Consider the following 23906-nt stretch of genomic DNA (forward strand, 5'->3'; position numbering starts at 1 on the left):
GCTGAGCCCCCAGCCCCCGGGCACTGCCCCCAGCCAGGCCCCGCCCCGGGCCCCGCCCCCAGCCAGGCCCCGCCCCAGGAGCTGAGGCCCCGCCCCCGCGAGCCGCTCCGTCACGCGCTGGGATCCCCCTGCGCCCTTCCCGTCATGCCCCGCGCCGCCGCCACTTTGGCCCCGCCTCCCGCGGGCCGCTCCCGCCGCTCCCAGAGGGCCCCGCGCAGGCCAAGATGGGGGCGGGGCGAGGCGGCTGAGAGCGAGGCCGGGAACCCCCCCCGCCCCCCCCGCCATGGGGCCGCGCGTCCTGCTCGCGCTCGGCGCCCTGGTCTGGGGCCTCAGGTGAGCGGGGCCCCCCCCGCCCCCCTAACCTGCCCCCCTCCCCCGCCAGGCCCCCCCCCCCGCCGGCCCCCTCACCTCCCCCCCCCGTCTGGGGCCCTCCCCAGGGCCCGGCCCTTCCCCAGGGCCCGGCCCCCCCTGCCTGGGGACCCTCCGCCGCCCCCCTGCCCAACCCCACAGGGAGCCCCCTGCCGCCCTCCCCTGGGCCCGGCCCCCCCCGCCCTGCCCCCCTGCCTGGGGACCCTCCGCCGCCCCCCTGCCCAGCCCCACAGGGAGCCCTGGGCCCGGCCCCCCCCGCCCGGCCCCCCTGCCCAGCCCCACAGGGAGCCCCCTGCCGCCCTCCCCTGGGCCCGGCCCCCCCGGCCTGGGCCACCTGGAGCCCCGGGTGCAGGGCGGGGGTTGCAGGTTCAGCCTGGCAAGCGGGTGGAGCTGCGGCGAAGCCCCTGTGGCTCTGGCAGCCTGTGAGCGGCCCTGGGCCCCCTGGCTGGGCAGGGCCCTGGGGCGGAGCCGCCCCCTTGCTCAGTCCAGGAGCCCCCCGGTTTACTAGGCCAGCCCCTTTCTGATTTCCTTGCAGGCTGGCAGAGGCGACGGTGTCGAGCGAGGCCAAGCGCTCAGGTGGGTGCTGGGGGGTGGAGCCGCCACGGCGTGGCTAGCGGCCCGTGGTTGTGGGGCCCGGTTCGTGGAGCTGGCGCGTCTGGCCTGCAGGGCTCCTGCTGTCTGCGGGGTCAGGGCAGGAGCACGAAAGCCCCCACCTGCATTGGGCACTTGAGCCCCCCGGGCTGAGCTGCAGGCTGTGGTGCCATAATGCAAATCCTCAGCTGCCCCCGGTGGGATTTATCCTCCCTGTGGGTCTGAGAATCCCAGCAGCGAGTCCCATTTCAGCGAGGATACACATGCTCCAGACCCGGCTAATTCTCCTGTGTGGGACGGAGATGGTCCTCCAGCAGGGAATGGGGGTGGGTGACTCGTGCTGTGCAGCGAGCTGGGGGCAGCGCCTGGAGCTCCTGGCTCCCCACCCTAAGTATTGGTGTGACGCAGGCTCCTTTGGTGACATCGCAGGGAGGGGGGAGGCTGTTGGCCAGAAAGTGTCAAAGACCCTGTTCTTGAGGGGGGGCGCCCTGGTGCGTGCTCAGCTGGGGAAGAGTCAGTGTCACTCACCAGCTTGTTAGGCTCAGTGGAAACCTGACTAGTGCTGACAGTAAAATCTTTCTTCTGCCTGGGAGTCTGCTGCCCTTCCATCTGCAGCCTGGCTGCTCGGATTGCAGGCCCTGGGCAGCTGGACTGGGCTCTGAACCTTTCTCCCCTCTTTTCTCAGTGAGCCCGCTGGTGGCCACGCCGTGCTGGCAAGTGGAAGACTTTGTCGTTGTTCAGGATTGTGCCCTGTGCACAACCTTCCAAGCAGTAAGTGTGGAGATGAACTGCCCTGTAGCCAGGTAGTGGGGACCGGGGGGGCTCGCTGACAAGTGCTGGTGGTTACACCCTGCTCTGGTCCCTTGCTTGGGGAGTGCTGAGTGGGATGCACCCTGCCTGGGTCAGGCTGAAGGTTCAGAGTGTGGGGGGGAGGGGGACACTAGGTGTCATGCCCCGCAGAGCAGAGACCCCTCGGGACTGGCGGGGGGAATGACACATCCCGCCCCACAGAGTGTGTGAACATGGGTTTCGTTTGATTGCAGAAGACTATGCCCGAGTGCAGCATGACTGGCTTCATCGAGCAAATTAGCTGCGCTGTGTCCAAGAAGGAGGAGTACAAGAGGTGAGCCAAGCCCCGGGACCCTGCGGTTCGTCTCGGGCGCAGCATGGGGCAGCCAGGGCTTGCTGGGACAGAGCCTAGGAAGGCATCTTGGGCTCCTGGGTGTGGCTGCTTCATGCTGTATCCAGGGTACCTGAGCTCAGGGGGGGCAGCCAGGGCAGTGTTGCTGGAGGGCCCCAAGACTGCACCTAGCATGGCTATAATGGGGTCTGCTGCAGCCAGCCTCCCCTGTAATACAGTGGGGCAGCTCCCAGCATCCACTGCCCAAGCCGCTTGGACTGCCCAGGGCAGCGTGTGCTGGGACCTGCTGCGGTTGCTGCCCGGCCGCGCAGCACTCCTGCCCTTGGCTCGGATCCCAGCCCTGTCGACTCTCTCCTCTCTCTACAGCTGCCGCTCAGTGGTGACAGAAGCGCGCAGCTTCTGGAAGTTTGAGGGGGCCACGATCTGTGTCGCTGTGGCCTTCGCCCTGTTGGTCATGTACCGCCAGAGGGTGCTGGACAGGAAGGCCCTGGAGAAAGTTCGCAAGCAGATCGAGTCCATTTAGTGTCTGTTGACTCCCAGCAGCCCTGGTGCTGCCCACCTCCTCTGTGCCCTGTGCGGGGAACTGGGGCATGGATGCTAATCCCCTTTCCTGCTCCAGGGAGCTGTAGGAGAAGGGGACTGGCATCAGAGACCGAGATCATCTGTGTCCTGGCAGAGAGCACTGCAGTTCAGCCAACTCAGAGCCACACCAAACGCCGCTCTGCTTGCTCCCTGGAGACTCGGCAGCCGGCTGGGTCTCCAGGCACTGGGGATTCCCCTCTGTCCATCTCACCTGCCATGCAGAGGACCAGAGTCCCATCCCTTCTTGGCTCCTTCTTTCCTGCCATCAGAGCACACGAGGAATCCCTTTGTGGCTGGCAGCGCCTGGTGGGATGTGGGGTGTGTGCCCAGCGAGGGCTGCCACCTTGCATCCCTTGGAATTAACACAGCACCCAGCCCTTCTCCTTACGCAGGTTCTGAGACAATAAACCCTGAGCCTGGATGCAGGAGCAGCCTCTGAGCCTGCCAGTGCCGGCTGTCCACCCCGGTGCAGGGTGGGAGGGAGGGCTGTTAGTTAATACAGGCCCCAGACTGGGGCGGCCAGCAGGGCGCGGGGGACTTGCTGTCCCGTTACTGCTGGAGTGAAGCATGACCCTGCCTGGCTGAGGGGCAGAGCAGCCCTCAAGCAAAGGAGGGGTGCCCTTGGCAGCAGCTCCTCCATTCCCTCAGCGGGATGGGTAGCCCCGGGCAGCTGGCTTGTCTGCTCAGGGAGTCCTGCCAGCCCTCTCCCTGCCCTGGGTGCATCCCTCCCATGACCCCAGAGCAGCAGGCCAGGTGCTGGCACCCACTTCCCTGCTGCTCCGTGCTGAGCCAGGGCTGGTCTCCTGGGCCTCGAAGCTTGTCAAGCTCAGTGCATACAGGCTGATCAGACTAGCCCCATGGCTCTGCTTTTAACGAGTGCCAGGATCGGGGGAGAAGTGGGCACGGTTTCCTCCAGCTGGGTAACGCAGCCGCCTGCAGGGGATGGGGGAGCTGCTCCCCCCAGCTGGCTGTGGGGATCCCTGTGGTAGGAAATTGCTGGGCTGGCCCCTGCCCTGGGAGCCATGTTGGGCTGATGCTATTACCCCTGCCAGCACAGCGCCTCCTGCAGGCGTAGAAGGAGCTCGGCCAGGCCTCTTGGCACCATTGCGCCCTTTCCCCCTAGGAACACCCAGGTTAGCAGCTTCCTTCATGCCCCCATCACCCCAGTTCTATGGCAGCAAGTCATGGTCAAGCCAGTGTCTTTCCCAGCTGAGGGCCTGGAGCTAACAGGCAGGGCAAAGATTTGCCCCGGGGGCCTGGCTATGCCTCATGAACGTACGGCTTTGATCCATGACCAGCTCCAGGGGTAAGTCCCAGCACTGACCTCCCACTCCGCTGGCCCATCTCCTGGGAACCAAGGGTCTTGTCACACTGCGCCCTGCTGCTCTAGTGCGGGCCCCGATTGGCAGCTGAGCCAGAGCCTGGGCAGGGGCTGGATGGGGAGGGGATGGAGGAGATGTCTCTGGTACTGGGCATTAGCTCAGATTGATGCCAGAAGACCAGTGGTCCATGTTCCTGTCCCATCCTGCTGGATGCCCCCTGCGGACAATGATCTGAGCGTGCCAGGGAGCCCACAGCACAGCTGTCACTAATTACCCCCTTCAAAGGCCAGGGAACCATGCCCCCTGCAGGTGGGTTCCCTCCGGCGCAGGCTGGGGCCAGCTCCTCCTAAATGCCCTAGATTAGAGTAGCATTTATTAAAGTGCTGAGTGTTGCCTGCTCGCAGCTGCACCTCAGTCCTTGTGAAGGGCGAGGGGGGTGAAAGCTCCCAGCCGTGTTCTCTGGGCTGCCTGGGCTAACAGCAGGGTGTGGGCAGCCCTGCATGGGGACCGACGAGACGAATGAGTGGATGTTTAGCAGCTTCCCAGCAGCCTGCTTGTCCCTGTCCCAGCCTGGCCTGCGGTCTGGAGAGCCATTTAAACATCCCCTCCCATGAGCTGGCCCGTCTCCGGCGTTACCGGCCGGGAAGTGTCCTGGTGGATGGAAGGTGCAGGGGGCCAAACCCTCCCTGGGGCGCCCCAAACATCGGCAGGGAGGGGAGCGTGTGGGTGCCGATGAGCAGGCAGCTGCAGTGCTAATTGGGAGTTGGGAGGCAGGCTTGTCTCCTGGGGCTGCCCGTGAGCTGAGGGATGTTCCATGTCACTGCTCCGGGTGGGCCTGGCCTCCCACGTGCCCAGCTGCTCCCCACTCCTGGTGGAGAGCAGCCCAGTGCTCTGCTGCACAGCACTCTCCAATCTCCCCCCAGCAGAGCGCCCCGCAACCATCGCTGGGGCTGGGCCAGGACCCCCTGACGGAGCAACAGCAGGAGCCCCCCCGGTGCAGTTAGTGTCGCTCACTGGGTGACTGGCCCAGGGAGGTGCCCGGCCAGCCCTGCAGGGCTCCTGCTGCTCCCCATGGGGGGAGAGTTACAGCTCACGGCTCCCTCCTGTTCCGGTCCCTGCAGTGCTGCCCCGGGACCGAGGTCTGAGGTGACTGACCCTTGGTGCCAGGCTGGTTCCTCTCCCCAGCAACGCCAGGCTCCAGAGCCGGGGCCCTGGGACCCACTGCTGCCATGGGATCTCTGGGGCAGACCCGCACCCAGGCCTGGCAGTTCCCAAAAGCAGGCAGCAGGCTGGCTCGAATCCTCCCTTCCGCTTTCCCTCCAATCTAGTCACGCTGAGGTCCAGCTCGCTGGGGAGGTGTCGCCTGCCTGCTAGAAAGAAGCTGCAGGTGGCCACCCTTGGCTTAGCTCGAACAGTCAGGGTTTATTTTCTTCAAAAGGCTTTTACAAAACTGAATGGAACCAGGAATGTCATTAAAAAAAACTTTCAATGCAATGGTTTGGTTTGGTTGTAAGGTCGAGGCCTCTGGCTAAGGGGGCAAGCGGTGGGGGAGCCAGGCGGGCAGCGGGGTGTGCTAGGGGGCTGCAGGCAGCAACTGAAAGAAGACAAAACCTGTGGCCCTGGTTTCATCATCTCATGGGTGACGTGCAAGCGGCCGAGCAGCGCCCCTGGGAAGTGGGGGGCTGGAGGAGCAGGAGGCTGGGGTCAGGCACCTGAATCCCTCGTGGGGCTTCAGCCCTGCCAAGTGCTTTAGGGACCGGGGCAAGTAGTAGCCCCCTGGAGCAGTTGGATAAGGGTGCACACGGGCCTAGGTCTTAGCAGGGTTGGGGCCCTGGGCATAGAGCTGGTTCAGCTGCGCTGAGTGCAGGCTGCTCACAGCTGGATTTAGGAGTCTGATCACAGGAGCCCATGTTCCGAAGTGTCCCCCTCTCGGTGCTGGAGGGGATTTGGAGGCTGGGCCATGGTGGCCGGGAGGGGGGTGGCTCTGCAGGCCGGAGTGCAGCAGGGCCGAGTGATGCCGGGGGGGGCTGTGGCCACGTCTCCGTAGTCCAAAGGGCAGCTGCAGTCTGCTGCCAAGGTGGGGGTGGGGGTGTGCCCGGCACCTGGGGCTGCCCTGGAGACCGCAGGAGACCCCAGCCCTGCAGCAGCCTCCTGGGGCAGACGCTGGCCATGCCACGGTCTCTCACCACCCCCTTCCTCCGGGCTCTGCTGAGCAGCGTGGCCACGGCCGGCCGGCCTGGCTCCCCGCCCAGGTGGAGCAGAGGCATGTGCAGCGTGACACACGGCGGCGTGGGAAGGTGATCTGCGGCTGGGGTCCCTCGCGGGCAGCGGCTACAGGCACTTGAGGAGGAAGGAGTTGCAGGTGGCTCCGCGGGGGCAGTCGCACAGCCTGCCGATGCGGGCCCCCTTCTTCACCGCGCACGCCTGGCCCATGGAGCACTGTGGGGACAAGGGAGGCACAGCTGAAGGGCGGGGCTGTGCCAGCGGGCAGCACTTGGAAACAAGGCTCCCCCCGGCAGGTGCCTTTCAACCCTGTGGTTACAGCCGGGCCCCTGAAACTCCTCTGGGCAGCAGGGTCTCGGGGGGTCAGTACGATCCCCCCTGAGGGGCAGGGGCTGAATGCGGGCCTGCAGCTCGCTGGGGGAGCAAAGGCTGGGCACTGGCTGCCCAAGTGGGGGCTGGGCCCGATCCCAGCGTTGGCACCTCTGGTTAATTGCCAGAAGCAACAGGCTCTGGGTCCCGCTGCTGCCCCAGCCAGATCTGTGCCCGTACCGCATCAGCCCCCTCAGTGCGGCCGGGGGTAAGGCTGCGGCGCTGGTGGCATAAGGCTGAGGTGCCGGGGGCTGCCCTGGGAGCTGGGCCCTCTGTGTTAAGAGGAATCCCACCTCCCTGGAGCAGAGAGGGGCACCCTTGCTGCTGAGCCCAGCCCATCCCCAGAGGCCTCACCCAGCACCGGGCATGGCTGGGTCACTGAAGCCAGGGGAGGAGAGCAGGGGCGTCAGCTGTTTGAGGGCAGCATGAGCTCAGAGCCAAGCCCTTCCAGCTGCACCAAGAACAGCAGCTCCCGGGCGAGCATCACCCCACGCTGCTGGGAGAGGCAGCCCCCTCGCGGAAGGAGGCACCTCAGGCTGGCAGGCACAGTGGGTGCTGCAGGTTCTGGCCACGGGTCTCGCGTTGCCATGCGAAGGTGCAGAGAAGGGCAAGGAAAATGAGCAGAGAGTGGAACAGCTTCCACAGGAGGAGAGAGCATAAAGCCTGGGGCTGTTCAGGTTGGAAAAGAGCCGACTCGGGGGCGAGGACAGAGGGCTGTGACTCAGGGCTGGTGTAGGGGGAAAGTGGCACGGGAAGTGTCGTTTACCCCTTCACGTAACACGGACCCGGCGTCAGCCAGCGAGATGACTCGGCAGCAGCCTTAGAACAAACCTAAGGAGGCTTCTTCTCCACCCAACAGCGCCTGGGGCACTCGTCACCAGGGGTGTTGTGAAGCCCCAAAGTATCACTGGGATCAAAGGAGAATTCATGGGGGCAGGTCCATCAATGGCTGTTTGCCAAGACGGCCAGGGACGCAGCCCCATGCTCTGGGCGTCCCTAAACCTCCGACTGCCAGAAGCTGGGACTGGACGATGGGACGGATCACTCGAGAATCGCCTGTTCTGGTCCTTCCCTGTGAAGCACCTGGCATCGGCCCGCCAGCGACAGGACACTGGGCCCGGTGTGCCCCAGTATGCCCGTGGAAATCAAGGGGGGCAGCAGCTTTGGAATGAGGGGGAAGGCAAAGACGTGACCTTTCCCCATCACTCTAATGGCTCCAAAATGCTCCTGTCTGGCTCAGCTGGGGCAGGGGGAGGGCCCCCACTGCACCCACCCTGTGCCTAGACTGCTAAAACAAACCCTTGGCCTGGAGTGCGGCTGGTCACTGACCGGTCCCCAGGGAGCACAGCAGGGCCGCACAGGGGCCCACCAGCCAGGGAGCTGCCCCGGGCCTGCACCTGGAAGAGGAACGAGCAGCAAGCTCCGCTGGGCAGGCAGAGAAATGGAAGCGCAGAACTGCTGGGCACTGGGCTTGCCCAGCTGGGGCGTTCGTTACCCACATGGATCCTTTAGCCATAGAATCAGAACGGGCCGGGGCAGCCCCGGATGGTACCTTGGGGACTTGGTTATATTTCTTCTCCCAGGTGGAAATCCTCTTGCTCTGCAGTTTCTCCAGCACCTCCTGCAGCTCCTCCAGCTGGGTGCCGCGTGGGACAAGGAGAAGGAGGAAGGTGAGTGCAAAGCCCTGCCCCCAGGACCGGCTGGGGGGAGCTGGCCTGCTGGAAATTGCTGCTTTGCTAAAGGAGCGGGTGTGACAGCTAGTTACCCTGCCCCCTCCCTCTGCCTGATCTGGGCATTGCCGGGAGCTCTGATTCAGGGCTCCCAGCTTCACCCTCTCGTGAAACTGACACAGCCATTTGGGGGGCAGAGAACTGACTGCCCAGTCCCTCTCCCCTCTGTTCTCCTTTGCAGCAGTCGGTCCCACTTAGCTTTTCACATGGGAGCACAGGGACTGGCTGCCAAGCTCAGCCGCCCGGCTGTGACACTGGCCAGCACCAGCTGCTTCAGAGGAAAAAGCAAGAACCCCGTAGTGATGGGGTGACGCTGCCCCCCCATTGGGTCTCCTCCTGGCCTCTAAGAGTCTTGTCCTCCTGGGTGTGCATCGGGGCTGCCCTACCCTTCTCCAGACTCTCTCAGCCTTCGGGGCCGTGAGAGAGCCCAGGGTGGCACCAGGAGGCGCGTGTCTGCAAAGACACAGGCAGCCAGGTTTGGGTGAATGCCCTGGTCCGTGGGAGACACTGGGGGCCATGCCCGCGCCAGGCCGGAGACAGGAACTCACCAGTTGTTTCTCTTGCGGCTGGTACGAGTGTTTCAGGGGAAAGTCCTGGGGTAGCCGGGCGTTCACATCTGCCTGCTGGTGGGCCAGGAGAGCCAGGCAGAGCAGGAGCATGGTGGGTCGCTGCATGGCGGGGAATCAGTGGGGAGCTGTGCTCGGCGCTGGGGCAGGACGGGTGCCTGCTGCCAATGTGCCTCTCCACGCGCAGAGTGAGACTGGCCTGGCAAGCAGCGGGCCCAGCCCACGCACTGGGAGGGGGCTGCAGCTTGATAGGCTGAGGGCACACGGCAGGGACTGGTCCTGAGACCTCCTCTCCCATTGAGGGGGCGGGGGTTGCTGCCAAACAGGCTGCAGCTGAGTTAGGGTGAATGGAGGAGTCGGGGGGGGGGGGGGGGGGGGGGGGGCTGGAGCCAGGCGGCGGAGAGGCCGTTAATATTGATGAGAGTTACAGTGTGTTTGACGAAGAAGAGGGGGATTAAATGTAACGAATCCCGTGTCTGCCAGCTCCCAAGGGCTCCCCCCAGCAACCAGCAGCAACATCTCTCTGTCAGTGTCTGTCTGTCCCCCCCACGCCCGTCTATCCAGCTAATCTCGGTGTCTGGGTATCTATCCCCTCAGTGCTCATCCGTCTGTCGGCAGAGCGCTCTGGCTGGGCCCATGTGCATTCATCTAGCTAATCCCAGCATCTGGCTGGCGTCCCCGGGGTTCTGGCTCGGCTCGGCCCTGTCTACCTCTCCATCCTGGTGACAGCTTGAGCTCGGGCCAAATCCCTTCGGCCGGGGCCGGGAGCTCGGCGATTGCTCAGCACCTGAGCAGAGAGGAGGTGTCTGGCTGCCGGGGCTCTCCCTGGACCCGCGCTTTGTCCGTTTGCTGCGGGGCTTGGAGCCAGCATGGGAACAAAGGACCCTTCCCTGCTTGGTTCGGCCCCAGGACAGATAAAATCCCGCCCCAGCTGTGCTTGACTTTGCCAGGTGGGCGTCTGCTGGGCAGCTTTACCCTGGCCCGTGTCAGAATTGGCCTGTGGGCACAGGGCCTGGGCCCCGTTTGCAGCTGTCCAGTGGAACCAGGTGACAAGTTCTTGCTGCAGACTGGGGGGTCCCCGAATGCACCCCGTCGCAAGGTTACACGCTAACCCTTGTGCCTCTGGCAGCTGCTGCCCTCCCATGCCATGAGCAGGGCTGCTGGCATCTGGGTACCTTGGAGCCTCCAGCCCCTGCTAGGCTCTGGGCAGATGCTGACTGCGCTGGGTGCTCCAGAGCTTTAGGCTTTTCCCTCTAAGCCACTGGGGGAGGCTCTGCCCTGAGCCAGGAGCTCGGCAGCTTCCCGCCCACTGCCTAAGGAGCTGGGCTGGGGGTCAGGGCACCTGCCCTGCTGGGGATGGACCAGTCCCTGCCCCTCTGCCCTGCTCTGGCTGTGAGCACTTGGGGGCAGGGCCTGGCCTCACCTGGCACAATGGCCCCAAGCTCAGTCGTGCCCCTCGCTCGGGTAATGTAAGCGTGAGAGCATGAGTCCAGTGCTGGGCGGCACCCGAGCTGGGCCCAGGTTGGCACGAGCATCACAGCACCTAGCCAGGACGCCCGGGGTGAATCGGATCCCAACGCCGCAGTTACACCAGGGGGGGATTTAGCCCAGTGATTTTTCCACCAGCCCAGCCAAACCCCACACCCCTTGTTAAAAAGATCCCTCCCTAACAATTCCCCTCCCTGCTTCCCATCCCCCAGCGCCTGGCGTTCCTTCACCTCACACCCTAGTCCTGCACCCCCAGGCAGCCCGATCCTTGGCCCCTCGGCCACAAACCTGGCACTACGAGCACCAAGACTGGGCCTGGTCCGGTCCTGTGCCTAGGAGAGCTGAGTCCTCTCCCCAGGCGGGGCCCCTGGGAGCCCCCACCGAGCACCCCCCCCTCCCTGCCAGCCCTGGCACCAGGTCTCAGGCCAGTCTCTGCTCCAGAGCACGTGGGGCTGGACCCCCCCCCCCAGTCCTGCCCTCACTCACACAGTGGGTGTGGCCTGGCTTCTGGGATGCTGGCGCTGGAGAATCAGGTCTCAGGGGGGCCCCAGCTCAGCTCCCCGCATGGCTCTGAGCAGCCAGTGGGATCCCGTGGCAGGCGGATTCCCACTGGGGGTGGGGGCTTTTAATGCTCTCTGGAGGTTAGCCCGGCTCCTGCCTGGCACCCGCTGCCTCACCCATCGCCGTGAGCTCACACTGGATTTGTGCCCAGTGCTGTGGGGAGGTAGGGGCCTGCCAGCTCCCCCCACATGCAGCAGGTGGATCTGAGGTGTCATGGGGGGTTGGGAGGCCCTGGGCAGCGCCCGGCATAATGGGTGGCGCGGGGAGGAGAAACCCTGGTCCAGCCCTGCCCCGCCAACCTCGCCTGGCATCGCTGCGCGAATTCTCCCCAGGTGCTAACAGGTGCCTTGCTGCCCACAAGCTGCTAGAACGAGTCACTCTCCAAATTGACCCCCCAAGTACGAGGCGCTGGCCCAAGGGAACCCCCGCTCCCCACACTGGCCCAGCGCCAGCCCCCTCCATGAATCCAAATCAGCAGAGCCCTGAGCCCTGTCCCCCGCTTCACGCGCCATGTGGCAGGTTATGTAAGTGATGGACAAGCAGTGCTAATCCCCCCCGTAATCCTGCCAGTCTGCACTGGGATTAACCACAGCCGGGGGGGCAGCTTCCTGCGGCTCCTCGGCTGCCTGGGCAGGGCTGGCCGGGGGCAGGGGGTGACCCGGCAGCGCCCCGGGGTGGCTGAGGGGGGAGTGGCACCAATGGAGGCTGGAAGCGGGGATTGGGGGCTCACAGCTGGGGATGAGGAGAAAAGGGGCTTGGTGGCCCCCAAGGGAGAAGGGGAGAGGTGGATGAGTCTGTGCGGAAGCCACAACTAAAAGCCATTAATATTAATCTGCCTCCCGCTGCTGGGGAGGGGCTCCAGAGCTGGGCTAGCAGGGGGCTGTGGGTCAAGATTGAGGGGCACCATCAGAGTGGGGGCTGGACTAGCAGGGGGCTAGACCCCCCCCCCATGGGGCTAGAACTTGGGGGCTCAGCTGGAGCAGACCAATCACAAAGATCCAGTGCCACCCCCTTCACCCTCAGCCCCGGCTTCGCAGTTCAGGGGCTTTCGCAGAGTGACCACATGGGGCCACAGCGCTGGGCAGAATTCACCGGGGGTCGGGGGGATTTCTTTGGTCTCTGCAAGAGACGTGAGTCTGTCACCATTACACCCAGCTGTCCAAGCAGCCGGGTACCTCCCTGGGCCCCTGGGCATCTGGGTACCCCCGGGCCCCTGCATAGGCGGGGATCCTCCAGGGCAGCAGTTCTCAAACTTCATTGCACCACGACCCCCCTTCTGATAACAAAAATTACTACATGACCCCAGGAGGGGGGGGCCGAAGTCTAGGCCCAGGGCTGCCCCAGCCTCCTGCAGGGAGAAGCCTTTTGGTGAGGGGTAACGGGCCCTGGCTGGGCAGGGGTGTTGGGCTTCCCTGACCAGCAATGTGAGTTCGCCTCATCCTGGGGCCGGGGGTGGGGGGGGTGTGCAGTGTATGTGTGAATGCATGATTGTGCATCGGGGGGGCTGCACCGCTGGGCCCCGGGGAGGGGCGCCCTCTGATTTGCTGCCCCGCGCTGTGATAAATGGCTGAAGCAGCACCCCCACTTCCTGGGGGGTGTCGGCCCCGGTCAGGCGCCTGGCACAGGCCCAGTTCCAAGTCCCCCCCCCCGACCCGAGCAGTGTCTGGGAAGAGCCTGCGAGGCCGCCCCATTGGCGCAGGGCTGAGGTTCGGGGCTCCCTGAGCAGCATCTCGCCCATGTGGACGGAAATCTCCTTCCCTGAGTGACGCAAACGCCCGGGGGCTCAGAGCAGGCGAGCGTGGGGGGGGCTGTCGGAGGGGAGCACGGGGGGCCCCGGCTGCAGCTTCTAACAGCTCAGCTGGGTGGAAATGAGCCTGGTGCTGTGGCCTGGCCTCTCCCTGTGTGTCGGCCACTGACAGCGGGGCAGGTGGGTGCCGAGGGCCCCAGATCCCAAGGCCCCACGGTGGGGCACGAGGCCGGCAGCAGGGCTCAGGGCAGGGACAATGAGCCCCCGGCAGCCTTGGCCCGGTAAGCCCCTGAGATGTCTTTTGCCGGGGGCTGAGTGGCCTGATGGGCTCCGTGCACGCGGCTCCCAGAGCCCCTGACCCCGGCTGCTCCGTGGCCACGAGTCCCCGCTGGACACCCAGTGCAGGCAGGCCCGGGGCTGGGGCGCTCGGGAGGCAGCTGGAGGAGGCGGGCGGAGACTGGCACTGTTCGCTCGTGGGAATCTCCGTGTAGAGCCAACCTCCCGCGGCTGGGCCCTCGCCCTGCTCCGCCCATCAGCAGAGCCCTGGGAGGGCCGGAGCCCGCCCGGTCGCTCACAGGTGAGGCCGGCCTCGGCTGAGGCTGCTCCCAGGCCCTGGTCCCTCCAGCAGCACCAGGAGGACACAGGGCCCTGCCCGGCCGCGCAGTAAGGAGGGGGTTCAGCACAGCTACCCAAGCTAGGGGCTGGGGGACGCAGTGGGGGGCCGCTCCCCTGGCAGGCCGTGCTGACCCCAAAGCCTCGGGGGCCCTGCGCTGCAGGGTGTGGGGGAGGGGGTGCTGCGATTCGATTGAAATGAGCCCCTGGCAGGCCGGGGCTTCCCTCGCCCGGTGCCTCAGCCCTGGCTCCAGGGCAGGTTCCCCTCGTAGCTCCGCTTGGAGCTGATGCTTCTCTTCACTTCCGGGCCCAGTCTGTTGTGTATGTTGCTGCTGAACAGCTGCCGAGGCCCACCCCAGAGGCAGCTGCATTTCCAGGCGAGGTGAAGCAAACCCCATGTTTCTGCAGAGCCTGTTAGGTGCTTTGAGATCCTCAGAGCAACGTGTGCTCATTCTCCGCGCCCCGAGCCGCCCATCCCAGACCAATGCTGAGCCGGGGGGGAAACGAAACAGGATGGTTTATTAACTAGAGACATTCGACATCCCTCCCCGCACAGGAGACGCCACCTGCGACTGGCACAGGGTGGGTGGGGGCTCATAACAGAAAACAGCTGTGCCACGAGCACCCCCTGCGATGTGAACCCGGCTCCCTGCTACGCGCTGGAGGGAGGCTCCGCCCAGACCCGCTGTGTCCCATCTGCGCCTAGTGCAGCTGACAGCATTACCGCTTTTGTCTAAAACTGAACCTTTCTAGCCCTTTTGGTTCCCACCAAACTGCCCCCCACCCCCACCCCGCGGGGCTGCATCCCCGGGTCAGCAGAGAGCACAGAGAGAGGCGCCAGCAGCCTTGGGCACAGCGCTGACTCTGGAACCTAATGGTGGCCAATTGCCTGGCTGAGCATTTTAGTAGAAACAGCTGGGCAGTGTGGAATTGTGGGTGGAGTTTGGGGGTTGTGGGCGGAGCTTGACTGTGGCTACTTATTTCCTTCCAGTCAGAAGCCTCGTTCATGGACTTGAATGCTTTCTTTTCTCACGAGAGCTCATCTTCCTGATGTTACTTTCTCGGCCCAAATAGACATATTGCTCAACTTCTTCGATTGGTTCTCTCTTGATTGTTATTTGGGCTTTTCGCTAAGTACCAGGCCGCATAAATTTCATTTTGGAGTGGTGACTTTTCAGTCCGACTTGGCTGATTTTGTGTTGAGCTCTTGCAGCATGTGCTGTAGTCCGCTCGTATTTTCGGCAATCAACAAAATATCATCTGCGAATCTGAGCTGGTTTCACTGCTCCCCGTTAATACCATCCTCCCAATTCATCTGCCGCAATTACCCTTTCAAGGTAGCGCAATGGCCAATTCCTTTACTAGTTTGGTATAGTTTGTGTCGATGCTCTGCTCTGCGAGAGCTTTCAGCCCTGCATTGAGCTCTACACTGTTGAATGCTTTTTCATCTTGACGAAGGCAATGCATAAAGGGAATGTGTGTTCCAGTTTATAGTGAAAATATGGTCCATTGTGCTGAAATTCCTTCAAAACCTGCCTGCTCTCTCGGCTGCTGCTCGTCCAGACTCTGTGAGACTCAGGTTGTTGTTATTTTGGTGACCAGCTTGCAGACATGGGAGAGCAGGGATACTGGACGTTAGTTCTTTAGATCTTGACGAGTGCCCTCCAAAGAAAGGCCTCGTCAGCTCAACGGTACGGCCAGCTGCGTCGTACGGCAGTGAAACGTGGGCACTGAGGACGACTGAGAAGCAGCAACTGTCTGTCACAGAGAGGGCGACAGAAAGAAGAATTCTGGGATCTTCAACCCACGACCGAGTCCCCAGTGAAGTGATCGGGCAGCAGAGTGGAGTGTGGGATGTCATCGTCGCGAGCCGGTACAGTGACATGCGATGGGCCGGGCATAGAGCGCGGCTCACCGACAATCGATGGACTGCAGCTGTCGCTGAGCGGGCCCCTGGGGAACTGGAATGACCACTCGGCCAACCTCCAAAGAGGTGGGCAGGCTTTAGCGTGAGGAGACCTGGCCGCACAGGGAGAAGGAAGGCCAGGCTACGAGACGAACGGAAGACGTGTTGTGATGGGCACAATCTATACGAGGGCCGAAGGCGTCAGGAGTCTCCTCTCTTCCTGGGCTTGCTACAAACCTCACTGCAGGGGGAGATGCCCCGGCCAGGCAGCTGGAGCCGATTCCAAAGGTGCCGTCCGGAGCAGGACCCCAGGGCTGGGGACGACCCAGCAGCACAGAGGGCAGGGAGCGGCTGGGGAGCCTGTAGCCCAGCACTGGCTGGTGACTCTCTCAGGTAGCCCAGGAAAGGGCATGGGTGGCTCAATCCGAGCTCTGTAGGTGATCCGATGAGCTGGTCCGCTTGCCTGGGGCTACCTGGCCTCTGAGCTGTCCTGTGGGAAGGGCAGCATGGGGCAGGCAGGAGAGGCAGCCTGGCTGCTGCGAGCGCATTGCCCATCCCAGGGAAGCAGTGGGCCAGGGCTCTCCCCTGCGTGGGGAGCCTGGTGTGACCCAGGGGCTGAGGGTTGGGGAGGGAGCTCTGGGCCATTCAGAGCACAGCTGGGGAGCTGCATGCGGCCCCCCTCGTCCCAGGTCTGGCAATGCCCCCGCAGGGCAGAAGGGACGGGATTTATTGCTGTTCCAGACGCCCGCCCCAGCAGGGCCCCCGGAGCTGACTCGGCAGGAGGTACCGGAGTGGGATGTCCCAGCTGCAGAGATGCTGGGCAGGGAGTGAGAGCTGAGAGCCCCATGCGCTGGGGATGGCTCCCTGACACCAGTGTGAACTGGGCCTGTGGGGAGAGGGGTACGGCAGGTGTCCCGGGGACCCCTGGAGATGCTGTACCCCCCCAGCCAGCCCTGGGAAAGCAGCTCTCTGGCCAGTCTGGTCCCTGCTGCCCCTCACATCTCGTCGGCGTGGATTGACTTAGCTGCATTCCTGCTGGCTCCGGGTCCGTTCCCCTGGGGCAGCCCCCTGGGAGCCACCTGCTGCTCCGGCTGGGCCTGAGCGGACGTGTTTGTGCCCTTCTTCTGGCTCCCGGCAACCAGAAGGGTTGGGCCCCCGTCTGCTCCTTCCACTCCCTCCTCCACTGCAGCCTCGGACCCCAGCTGCTCCCCCGGGGGTGGTTCAGGCTCTGGGGCCGACGGCTCCTTGGGGCCAGGGGCTTCGGCCAGTTCTGAGAACTCCCCCTGGTTCAGGATGTTCCTGGAGATCACTGGGGTGCGGGGGGAAGGGCAGGATTAGGGGCTGGCTGGCAGGGTGCGCCCTGTGTCAGTGGGGCAGGGGCATGGGGGGTGCCCTGTGCTGGGGGGTGGGGGGGGCCCTGTGTCAGCGGGGGTGGTGGTGCAGGGGGCCCCTTGTGCTGGAGGGCCCTGTGCCAGTGGGGTGGAGGCGCGGGGGGTGCCCTGTGATGGGGGTCGGCGGGGCGGGGTACCCTGTGCTGGCACGGCGGGAGTGTGGGGGCACCTTCGGCTGGGGGGGCCCTATGCCAGCGGGGAGGGGGCGCGGGGAGTGCCCTGTGTCAGAGGCTGACAGGAGGAGACAGATGCTGTTTGTGGCCCTGTCTCTGGACAGATCCCTTTGGGCAGAGCCGGGCCAGGCAGCACCAGGAAGGTCCCGGATCCGCCCTGAGGGGGAACACCTCTGGGGAGCTCAATGGGGAGGGTCAGCCCTAAGGCTGGGGTGTTCGGTGCTGACCCCTCTCTGGGTCTATGGGGAAGATCAGCCCCGCCCCCAAGCATCCCAGCTGTCACCTCCAGTGGGCTGATAGTCGTCCTGGCTGCCCCGCGACCCCCTGCGCAGAGGGCTGTAGCTGGGGAAGATGATGAGTCCCAGGGAGACGATCAGGATCTGCAGGAGGAGGGAGAAGGGTCAAAGCCCAGCCCCTGTGCAGGTGCAGGGAATAGGGGGGCGGGAGGGGCACAGCTGGGCCCAGCCTGTGTGTGTCTGTGAGCGTGGGCACAGCCCTGGCTCTGCGGGTGTGTGCAGGAGCGGGGAGTGGGGGGGGTGTTTGGTGGGGGGAGGAGTCAGCCGTACGTGGGGCTGCGTGCTCTGTGCCCCCCCGGAGCAGGCCGCGCGTGGGGCCGCGTGCTCTGTGCCCCCCTGGAGCAGGCCGCGCGTGGGGCCGCATGCTCTGTGCCCCCGGGAGTGGGCCATGCGTGGGAGCTCGGCCCATACCAGGATGCAGGTGCTGGTCTGCGCTGCTTTGCTGGACGTGGGTTTCATCAGCGCTTGCAGCTTACGCAGCTGGCCCAGCAGTGACCTGTGGGGAGGAGACAGCGTTCGAGGGGCTGGGCTCCTCGGGGCGGGAGGGGGCCACACAACCCAGCAACAAATCCAGGCTGGCTGCTCACTCACCCAGTGGCCTTTGAGCCACCATCGTGTCAGGGGCCCCCTGCATCACCAGCCACCCTCCAATACCCCTGTGTGACGAAGTGGGACTGTTCTTAATGTTTCATCTGAATACTGTAGGGGTGCCTCAGTTTCCCCTAGGCAGTTCTTAAGTCTCTAGGTGGTGGGATAAGGGGGTGTAATTGTTGCAGAGCAAAGGGCCAGGGTACATAAATGGCTGACGCTCTGTCTCCTGGCAACTGATGGCCTGGGCCCTTCCCCCCTGCAAGGTGAGAGCTGAAGGGTTGGAGAACAAAGGAATCAGGTGACCTCCTGGCCCGGGAAAGGGACAAAGCCCAGAGGAGGAGGGGCTGGAGGGGGGTTTTCAGTTTGGGGCTGGCTGGGACATGGAGTGAAGTGCAGACGGGGTTGTCTGGCTCACTGCCCCCCCCCTTACAAAATGGACCCAGCTGAGGGGTCCTGTTCTTTGCACCTACAAGCTCTGTTTTAGACCATATTCCTGTCTAATAAACCTTCTGTGTTACTGGCTGGCTGAGAGTCACGTCTGACTGCGGAGTGGGGGGCAGGACCCTCTGGCTTCCCCAGGACCCCGCCTGGGCGGACTGGCTGTAGGAAGCGCACGGAGGGGCAGAACAGGCTGAATGCTCCGAGGTCAGACCAAGGAAGGTGGAAGCCGGGTGAGCTGTGTGTCCTGCAGACAGGCTGCTCACAGAAAGGAGACTGCCCCAGAGTCCTGCCTGGCTTCATAGGGAGCAGGTCCAGAGCATTGCCCGGGGACTCCGTGACACCCTGCACCTTCCATGGCTTCCCCCCAGCTCTGCTAATGCACCCTGATCTTCGGGGGGGAAAAGGGGGCTGGGAGCCAGGACGCCTGGGTTCTCTCCTGGCTCTGGGAGGGGCATAGGGGCTCGTGGTCGCATTGCACTCACACATTGTGTTTCTCCAGCTCCTGCACCTTCTTGTGCAGCTGCTGGTTCTGGACTGAACATGCTGCCACCCTGCCAGGAGAAGAGAGCAAGGGGGGTTCGGGTCCTTGCCAGCTGCCCGACCAGAGCCCAGGGACTCCCTGCCCCCGGGACGCACAGACACCTGGCTGTCAGGGCAGACGGCTGGCGCCCTTGGCACGGGATCTGCTGGAGAAGGGCAGCCCGGTGCCTGGCTCTGAGCAGGGCAGGCAGTGCCCTCGCAGGGGGTCTGTGCGTGCCCACCGCGGTGTGTGCGCAAGGGGCCCCCGTTCTCACCGGCTCTCCAGCCCGTCGATGTATTCCTTCTTCCGCCGCCGGCTGTCCTGGGCCGACTGCTTGTTCCGGATCTTCCTCCGCACCTTCTTCAAGAGCCGTTCCTCGGCCTGGGGGGCAGACACAGCCTGAGAGCTCAGCGGGGCAGGCTCACGTCCCCCCAGGGCTCAGGGGTCCCAGCTGCAGGGAGCTGGTTTGGGGGGGCAAGTCCCTGTTCTTGTCTCTTGTCTGACCCTCCCCAGGGCTCCCCCACCCCGGGGGTGAACAGCTGCAGCTCTGCACTCCAGGGCCGAGCCCTGCCTGCCCTGGGCACCCCAAGGGCCCGCAGGGGCGGGTGGGGCCAGGAGGGTGGAGCTGGACTGGCCCCTCCCTGCCCTGGGCCCGGCTGCACCGGTTTGGTGGGGCTGGCAGCTGCTGGCTGCATGCTGGAGCCAGGACAGGCTCCCTTGTGGACTCGCTCTGCCCTGCAAACTGGCACCAGCAGTCACCCTCTCCTGCTTGGGCCTGCGCACACGGGTACGCTCACGTGCTCTCGTGCAGGCTTGCACGCTCCTTGCACACTTGGAGGCGCACTCAGGCCGGTGCTGCCTCCCACTTGCACACTCATGTCAGCTGGCTCCTGTACCTTGGTGAGGGGCAGGTTACTGGGCAGGGACACCCCCTCTTGCGACAGCAGCCGCTTCTCCTCGTCCGTCAGGAACAGATCCGGGAACTGCAGCTGCTGGAGAGAATCACTTTCTGCAGAGCCCGGGGCAGGATCCTCCCTCCCCTTCCTCCAGCCCCCCACATCCCTCAGGGCCGGGGAGGGGCATGACCCTCCCTCTGCTGCAGATGGGAACCACAGTGACCAGGATACAAGCGAGGGCTTGGGGAACATGTCGGTCACTGTGGGCAGCTGCTCAGCTACAGGGGCTCTTGGTGGTGGGCATGGGGGGCAATTCCCCAGGGACTGTGGGTGGGGACCAGGGGTATTTGCCACCTTCTCACAAAGTGTTTTCCCTGCTGCTGTGGGCAATGGAGAGCTGAGCCCTGCCCGGCCTTTACCCCCTGCTGGAAAGCCAGCTTGGACAGTCAGTGTGAGAGGAGGGGGGTCCTGAGCCGACTTACCAGGGCCACAGCTGCCTGCATGTCCCCAGCGCTCACCACCATGGGCACCGTGCCAGGACTGGCCACGGCAGACAGGGGTGCAGACGGTAGCTCATTCACGATGCAGGCGTCAGGGATCAGCAGGGGGGGCGACCAGTCACCTGGGGCCAAGAACACAGCACAGGGGTCAGGGATGGCTCCTTCCCTGGGGCAGAGCCTGGGAAAGGCGGGGCAGGAATGGGGGGAGCTCTAAGGCTGGGACCGAGTGGGGATTCTGCTCCTCTGGCCCACCCCCATGGCCCACCTCCACCTGGCCAAGTGTCCCCGGGCGTGGGGGCCTCAGACGCTGCCCTCAGACCCCCTGCCTCTCTGCTTCACAGCTGTGAGGGGGGAGGTGCCGCTGGGCCTTGGGGCCAGCAGGAGCTAAAATGTTGATTATTGTTCCTGGGGTGAGGGGCAAAGCCCGGGGTGACGTTGGGGCTGAGGGGTACAAAGTGCAGACGGCCAGAGAGATGGGGGTGGGGTGGGGTAATTGATGGACAGAGGGGCACGGATGGTTACACGGCTAAAGCTGCCCCCTTGCAGGCTGGAAGCGCTCATCTCCGGCGGCCACCCCATAGGCAGCCGTGGGGCAGCATGGAGGATTCGGGGGGATGACTGACTCCCCTCGCCCTAAGGCTGCACTCCTCCCCCACTAAACACCAGCCTGAGGAGGGGCAGGGAGCTGTGCCCCAGAGCCACCTACCCCGGGCAGCAGAGGGCCGGCTGCCCCCACCCCGCTCACCCAGCTGGATGGAGACCACGTCGCTGTGGAGGGGGTCGCTCTGGTCGCAGATGATGGCGCAGAAGGTGCCGGGGCCCCCCAAGCCGGGCTGGGGGCTGTCCGAGCCGGGCTCGTCCGAGATGCCACTGTCGCTGCCTGGGGAGGCCTGCACGCGGCCCGGGCTGTACACTTCGTTGGGATTGATGATCGCGTTGAGGAAGTCCTCGGGCTCGCTGTCGTTCAGCCCCTGCAACGGGCACTGGGGACGTTGGCTGGAGCCGGCAGCCCTGGCCTGCCTGGCCTGGGAAGCAGGCCCAGGCTGGGCTGGTATGCGGCTGGGAGATGCCCAGGAGCGGGCACCTTGGGGTTGTGGGCAGTGCCAGTCTCCGTGCCTCAGAATGGGGCTGAGGCGCCAGGAATTGCTGCCTTGGCCAGGCCCTGCCTGCTGGCACTTTCGGCAGTGCCAGGGCCCGTCCACTATGCATGGGGGTGTGACCACCCTTGCCCGGGCCAAAGCCCATCTCTGCAGCCCCAATGGGACCCTTCTCCGGCCCCTGGCCCGTGCAGTGGCCCGTGCTGCTGGCTCCCTCCCCAAAGGTGGCTGCCTTCGAAGGCTGGCAGGAGGGTCAAGGCCAGCCTTACCCCCGCCCCGAGGAGACAGGCAGGCCCCTGGGAGGCTAAGGAACTGGGGCAGGGCCCTGGGAAGCACAGACCCGGTTCCTGTGGGGCAAAGACCAGCACTATGCTCCTGCAGAGCAGGTGTCCTACAGTGACCTGGGGACCTTGTGTCCGAGCCCCCAGCTTGCTCTTCCCCTCCCACCTCTGCCTTCGGCCCCCGACTCACGCTGCCCCCACTGACCGCCCACTCGTCAAAGCCCTTCTCCAGGGCGGGAGCTGGCTCCAGGAGGGCGAACGGGGGATCTCGGCTTGGTAGGGTGCTGCTGGGGAACAGCTCCTTCTGCTGCTCGAAGAGAACAGCCCGGAGTGCGGGGCTGTCCGGCTCCCCCATCTGGGACAGACAGACAGACAGACAGAGAGCGCATCAGACAGCGTCCCTGCCCACCTACCCCCCCCACTGCTCCGAGAACACCAGGCCAGCCGAACCTGGGCAGGCAGGGCCGGAGGTCCCCTGCACACCTTCGGGCCGGCTGCTCGGGCATGGCTGAGTGCGGGCGTCCCCTTGTGACCCTCCGATGCCCAGGCGGCTGTGCCCTGGGGACCTAGCGATTCAGAACGGCTCCCGTGTCGGGGCTGGAAGGGAAAATCCAGCCGGGCCCAGGGCGAGCCGGTCAGCAAACAAAGATGCCATCTTCCGGCGCCGGCCCCAGCTCTGGGCACAGCTGGTCCTGGCAGCCCAGCTGGGCAGGGGGCAGGGCACCGCCGCCCAGGCCCATCCCTAAGGCCTTGACTTTTACCTGCATGAGCCTCACCTGTGCTGACAACGCGGGCTGGTGCCTGGGGAAGTCAGTCCCTGTTCCCACTGAGAATGCTGCGTTTCCACAACAGCCCTGGTTACTGAGCGCCAGGCGCCAGCTGGGAGCGGCCAGGGGCCCCATGCCGCTGGCGCGGGACCCCCAGGGCTGGGCCGGGGGCGATTATGTCGCATAACCTACCTTCGCCTTGTTCCAGGGAGCAGGTTGTTACCCAGCCAGGCTGGTCGGCACCGAACACTGAAGCCTTTTGCTTCCGACCAGGATCTCCGGCATCCTGGACAGCCCCAGCCAACGCCCACCCCCGGGCCTTAAAAGGGCAAAGGGCTCCTTGTCACCCAGTGCACCCAGCCGAGGCAGGGGCTTTAGCCACCAGCGTGTGTGATGGGTGGAGGCTTTGGGCCTGGCTGTTGGCATTCAGCGACTGGATTTCCCTGCAAGGGCCCCGGGCCCAGAGACACAGGGCTGCAGCCCCAGGACTCTGCCTGGGGGGCTGGGGAGGGGAGTGGGGAGCCCTGCAAAGACGGGGGCAGGTGCCGTGGGGAGAGGGCCTTGGGTAGTGCTCTCCAGCGCCCCCTCTGGCAAACGGAGGCGCGTCAGTGTGGGGCTGCCCCTTGGTTAGGCATTGTCCCCTGGTGCTGCTCAGCCCTGATATTTCGCCCCGTCCCCTCCTGGCTGGAGCAGCAGATCTTGGAGGGAACAAGCAAACAGGCCAGGTTGTGGTGTCCTGCCTGTGTGATTGCGACAGTGCTCGGCCAGCTCAAGCCAGGCCCAGTGAGCTGGGGGAGCCTCATGCTGCCCCTCTGCCCTCCCACATAGCCAGGGCCCCGCATCATGGCCAGCCCATCGGGCAGCAGCACCAGCCACCCTGCTGGCATGCACCACTGGGTCACGTGATCGCTCACACACAGGGGCTGGCTCTCACACACACACACACACTGGGTCACACGTTGAGTCACGTGATCGCTCACACACAGGGTCTCACACATACACACAGGGTCGCACATAGAGTCACATGATCTCTGTCACACACACAAACAGGGTCTCGTGCGCATGACCACACACCTTTGGTGCCACACTCAGACCCACCCTGCTGAAATTGCTGGTCCCCCCAGTGTAACTTCAGATGGATGGACAGACAGGCGTTTGGGGCGACGGATAGCTAGCTAGCTAGGTGATGGGTGCGTGGGGCTGGATGGACAGACAGGCGCTCGGGGCGACGGATAGCTAGCTAGCTAGGTGATGGGTGCGTAGGGCTGGATGGACAGACAGGCATTTGGGGCGACGGATAGCTAGCTAGCTAGGTGATGGGTGCGTAGGGCTGGATGGACAGACAGGCGTTTGGGGCGACGGATAGCTAGCTAGCTAGGTGATGGGTGCGTGGGGCTGGATGGACAGACAGGCGCTCGGGGCGACGGATAGCTAGCTAGCTAGGTGATGGGTGCGTGGGGCTGGATGGACAGACAGGCGCTCGGGGCGACGGATAGCTAGCTAGCTAGGTGATGGGTGCGTGGGGCTGGATGGACAGACAGGCGTTTTGGGCGACGGATAGCTAGCTAGCTAGGTGATGGGCGTGTAGGGCTGGATGGGCAGACAGGCGCTTGGGGCGACGGATAGCTAGCTAGCTAGGTGATGGGTGCGTAGGGCTGGATGGACAGACAGGCACTTGGGGCGACGGATAGCTAGCTAGCTAGGTGATGGGTGCGTAGGGCTGGATGGACAGACAGGCGCTCGGGG

At 64.6% G+C, this 23906-nt stretch overlaps 3 protein-coding genes across 8 annotated transcripts; 1 reads left to right on the forward strand and 2 right to left on the reverse strand.

Moving 5' to 3' along the window:
* The first annotated feature begins 176 nt into the window (after nucleotides 1-176).
* Nucleotides 177-5499, forward strand: JTB (jumping translocation breakpoint). The gene is made up of 5 exons (XM_048828381.2): nucleotides 177-333; nucleotides 905-945; nucleotides 1646-1731; nucleotides 2004-2083; nucleotides 2468-5499. The coding sequence occupies exons 1-5, from the start codon at nucleotides 284-286 to the stop codon at nucleotides 2622-2624; spliced, it is 414 nt and encodes a 137-aa protein (XP_048684338.1). The 5' UTR covers nucleotides 177-283; the 3' UTR covers nucleotides 2625-5499.
* LOC125625845 (cocaine- and amphetamine-regulated transcript protein-like) lies at nucleotides 5408-9128 on the reverse strand. The gene is made up of 3 exons (XM_048828382.2): nucleotides 8876-9128; nucleotides 8150-8233; nucleotides 5408-6444 (listed from the first exon to the last, which is right to left on the reverse strand). Exons 1-3 carry the CDS (start codon nucleotides 8999-9001, stop codon nucleotides 6337-6339), a joined length of 318 nt encoding a protein of 105 aa, XP_048684339.2. The 5' UTR covers nucleotides 9002-9128; the 3' UTR covers nucleotides 5408-6336.
* A 4673-nt stretch (nucleotides 9129-13801) lies between these two features.
* Nucleotides 13802-22783, reverse strand: CREB3L4 (cAMP responsive element binding protein 3 like 4). 6 transcript variants are annotated; one of them, XM_075123090.1, is made up of 10 exons: nucleotides 22353-22783; nucleotides 21584-21748; nucleotides 20722-20986; nucleotides 19998-20137; nucleotides 19516-19611; nucleotides 18894-19000; nucleotides 18582-18650; nucleotides 17479-17563; nucleotides 17055-17151; nucleotides 13802-16516 (listed from the first exon to the last, which is right to left on the reverse strand). In XM_075123090.1, the coding sequence occupies exons 2-10, from the start codon at nucleotides 21746-21748 to the stop codon at nucleotides 16203-16205; spliced, it is 1338 nt and encodes a 445-aa protein (XP_074979191.1). In that variant the 5' UTR covers nucleotides 22353-22783; the 3' UTR covers nucleotides 13802-16202. The 6 variants fall into 6 exon arrangements, with proteins under 6 accessions (XP_074979191.1, XP_074979189.1, XP_074979188.1 ...); XM_075123088.1 differs by lacking the exon at nucleotides 22353-22783 and adding an exon at nucleotides 22170-22329 and having other exon boundaries at nucleotides 21599-21748; XM_075123087.1 differs by lacking the exon at nucleotides 22353-22783 and adding an exon at nucleotides 22170-22329 and having other exon boundaries at nucleotides 19516-19608.
* Between the last annotated feature and the right edge of the window lie 1123 nt (nucleotides 22784-23906).

Source organism: Caretta caretta, chromosome 24, assembly GCF_965140235.1.
Source record: "Caretta caretta isolate rCarCar2 chromosome 24, rCarCar1.hap1, whole genome shotgun sequence".
Classification (NCBI taxonomy): Eukaryota; Metazoa; Chordata; order Testudines; family Cheloniidae; genus Caretta; species Caretta caretta.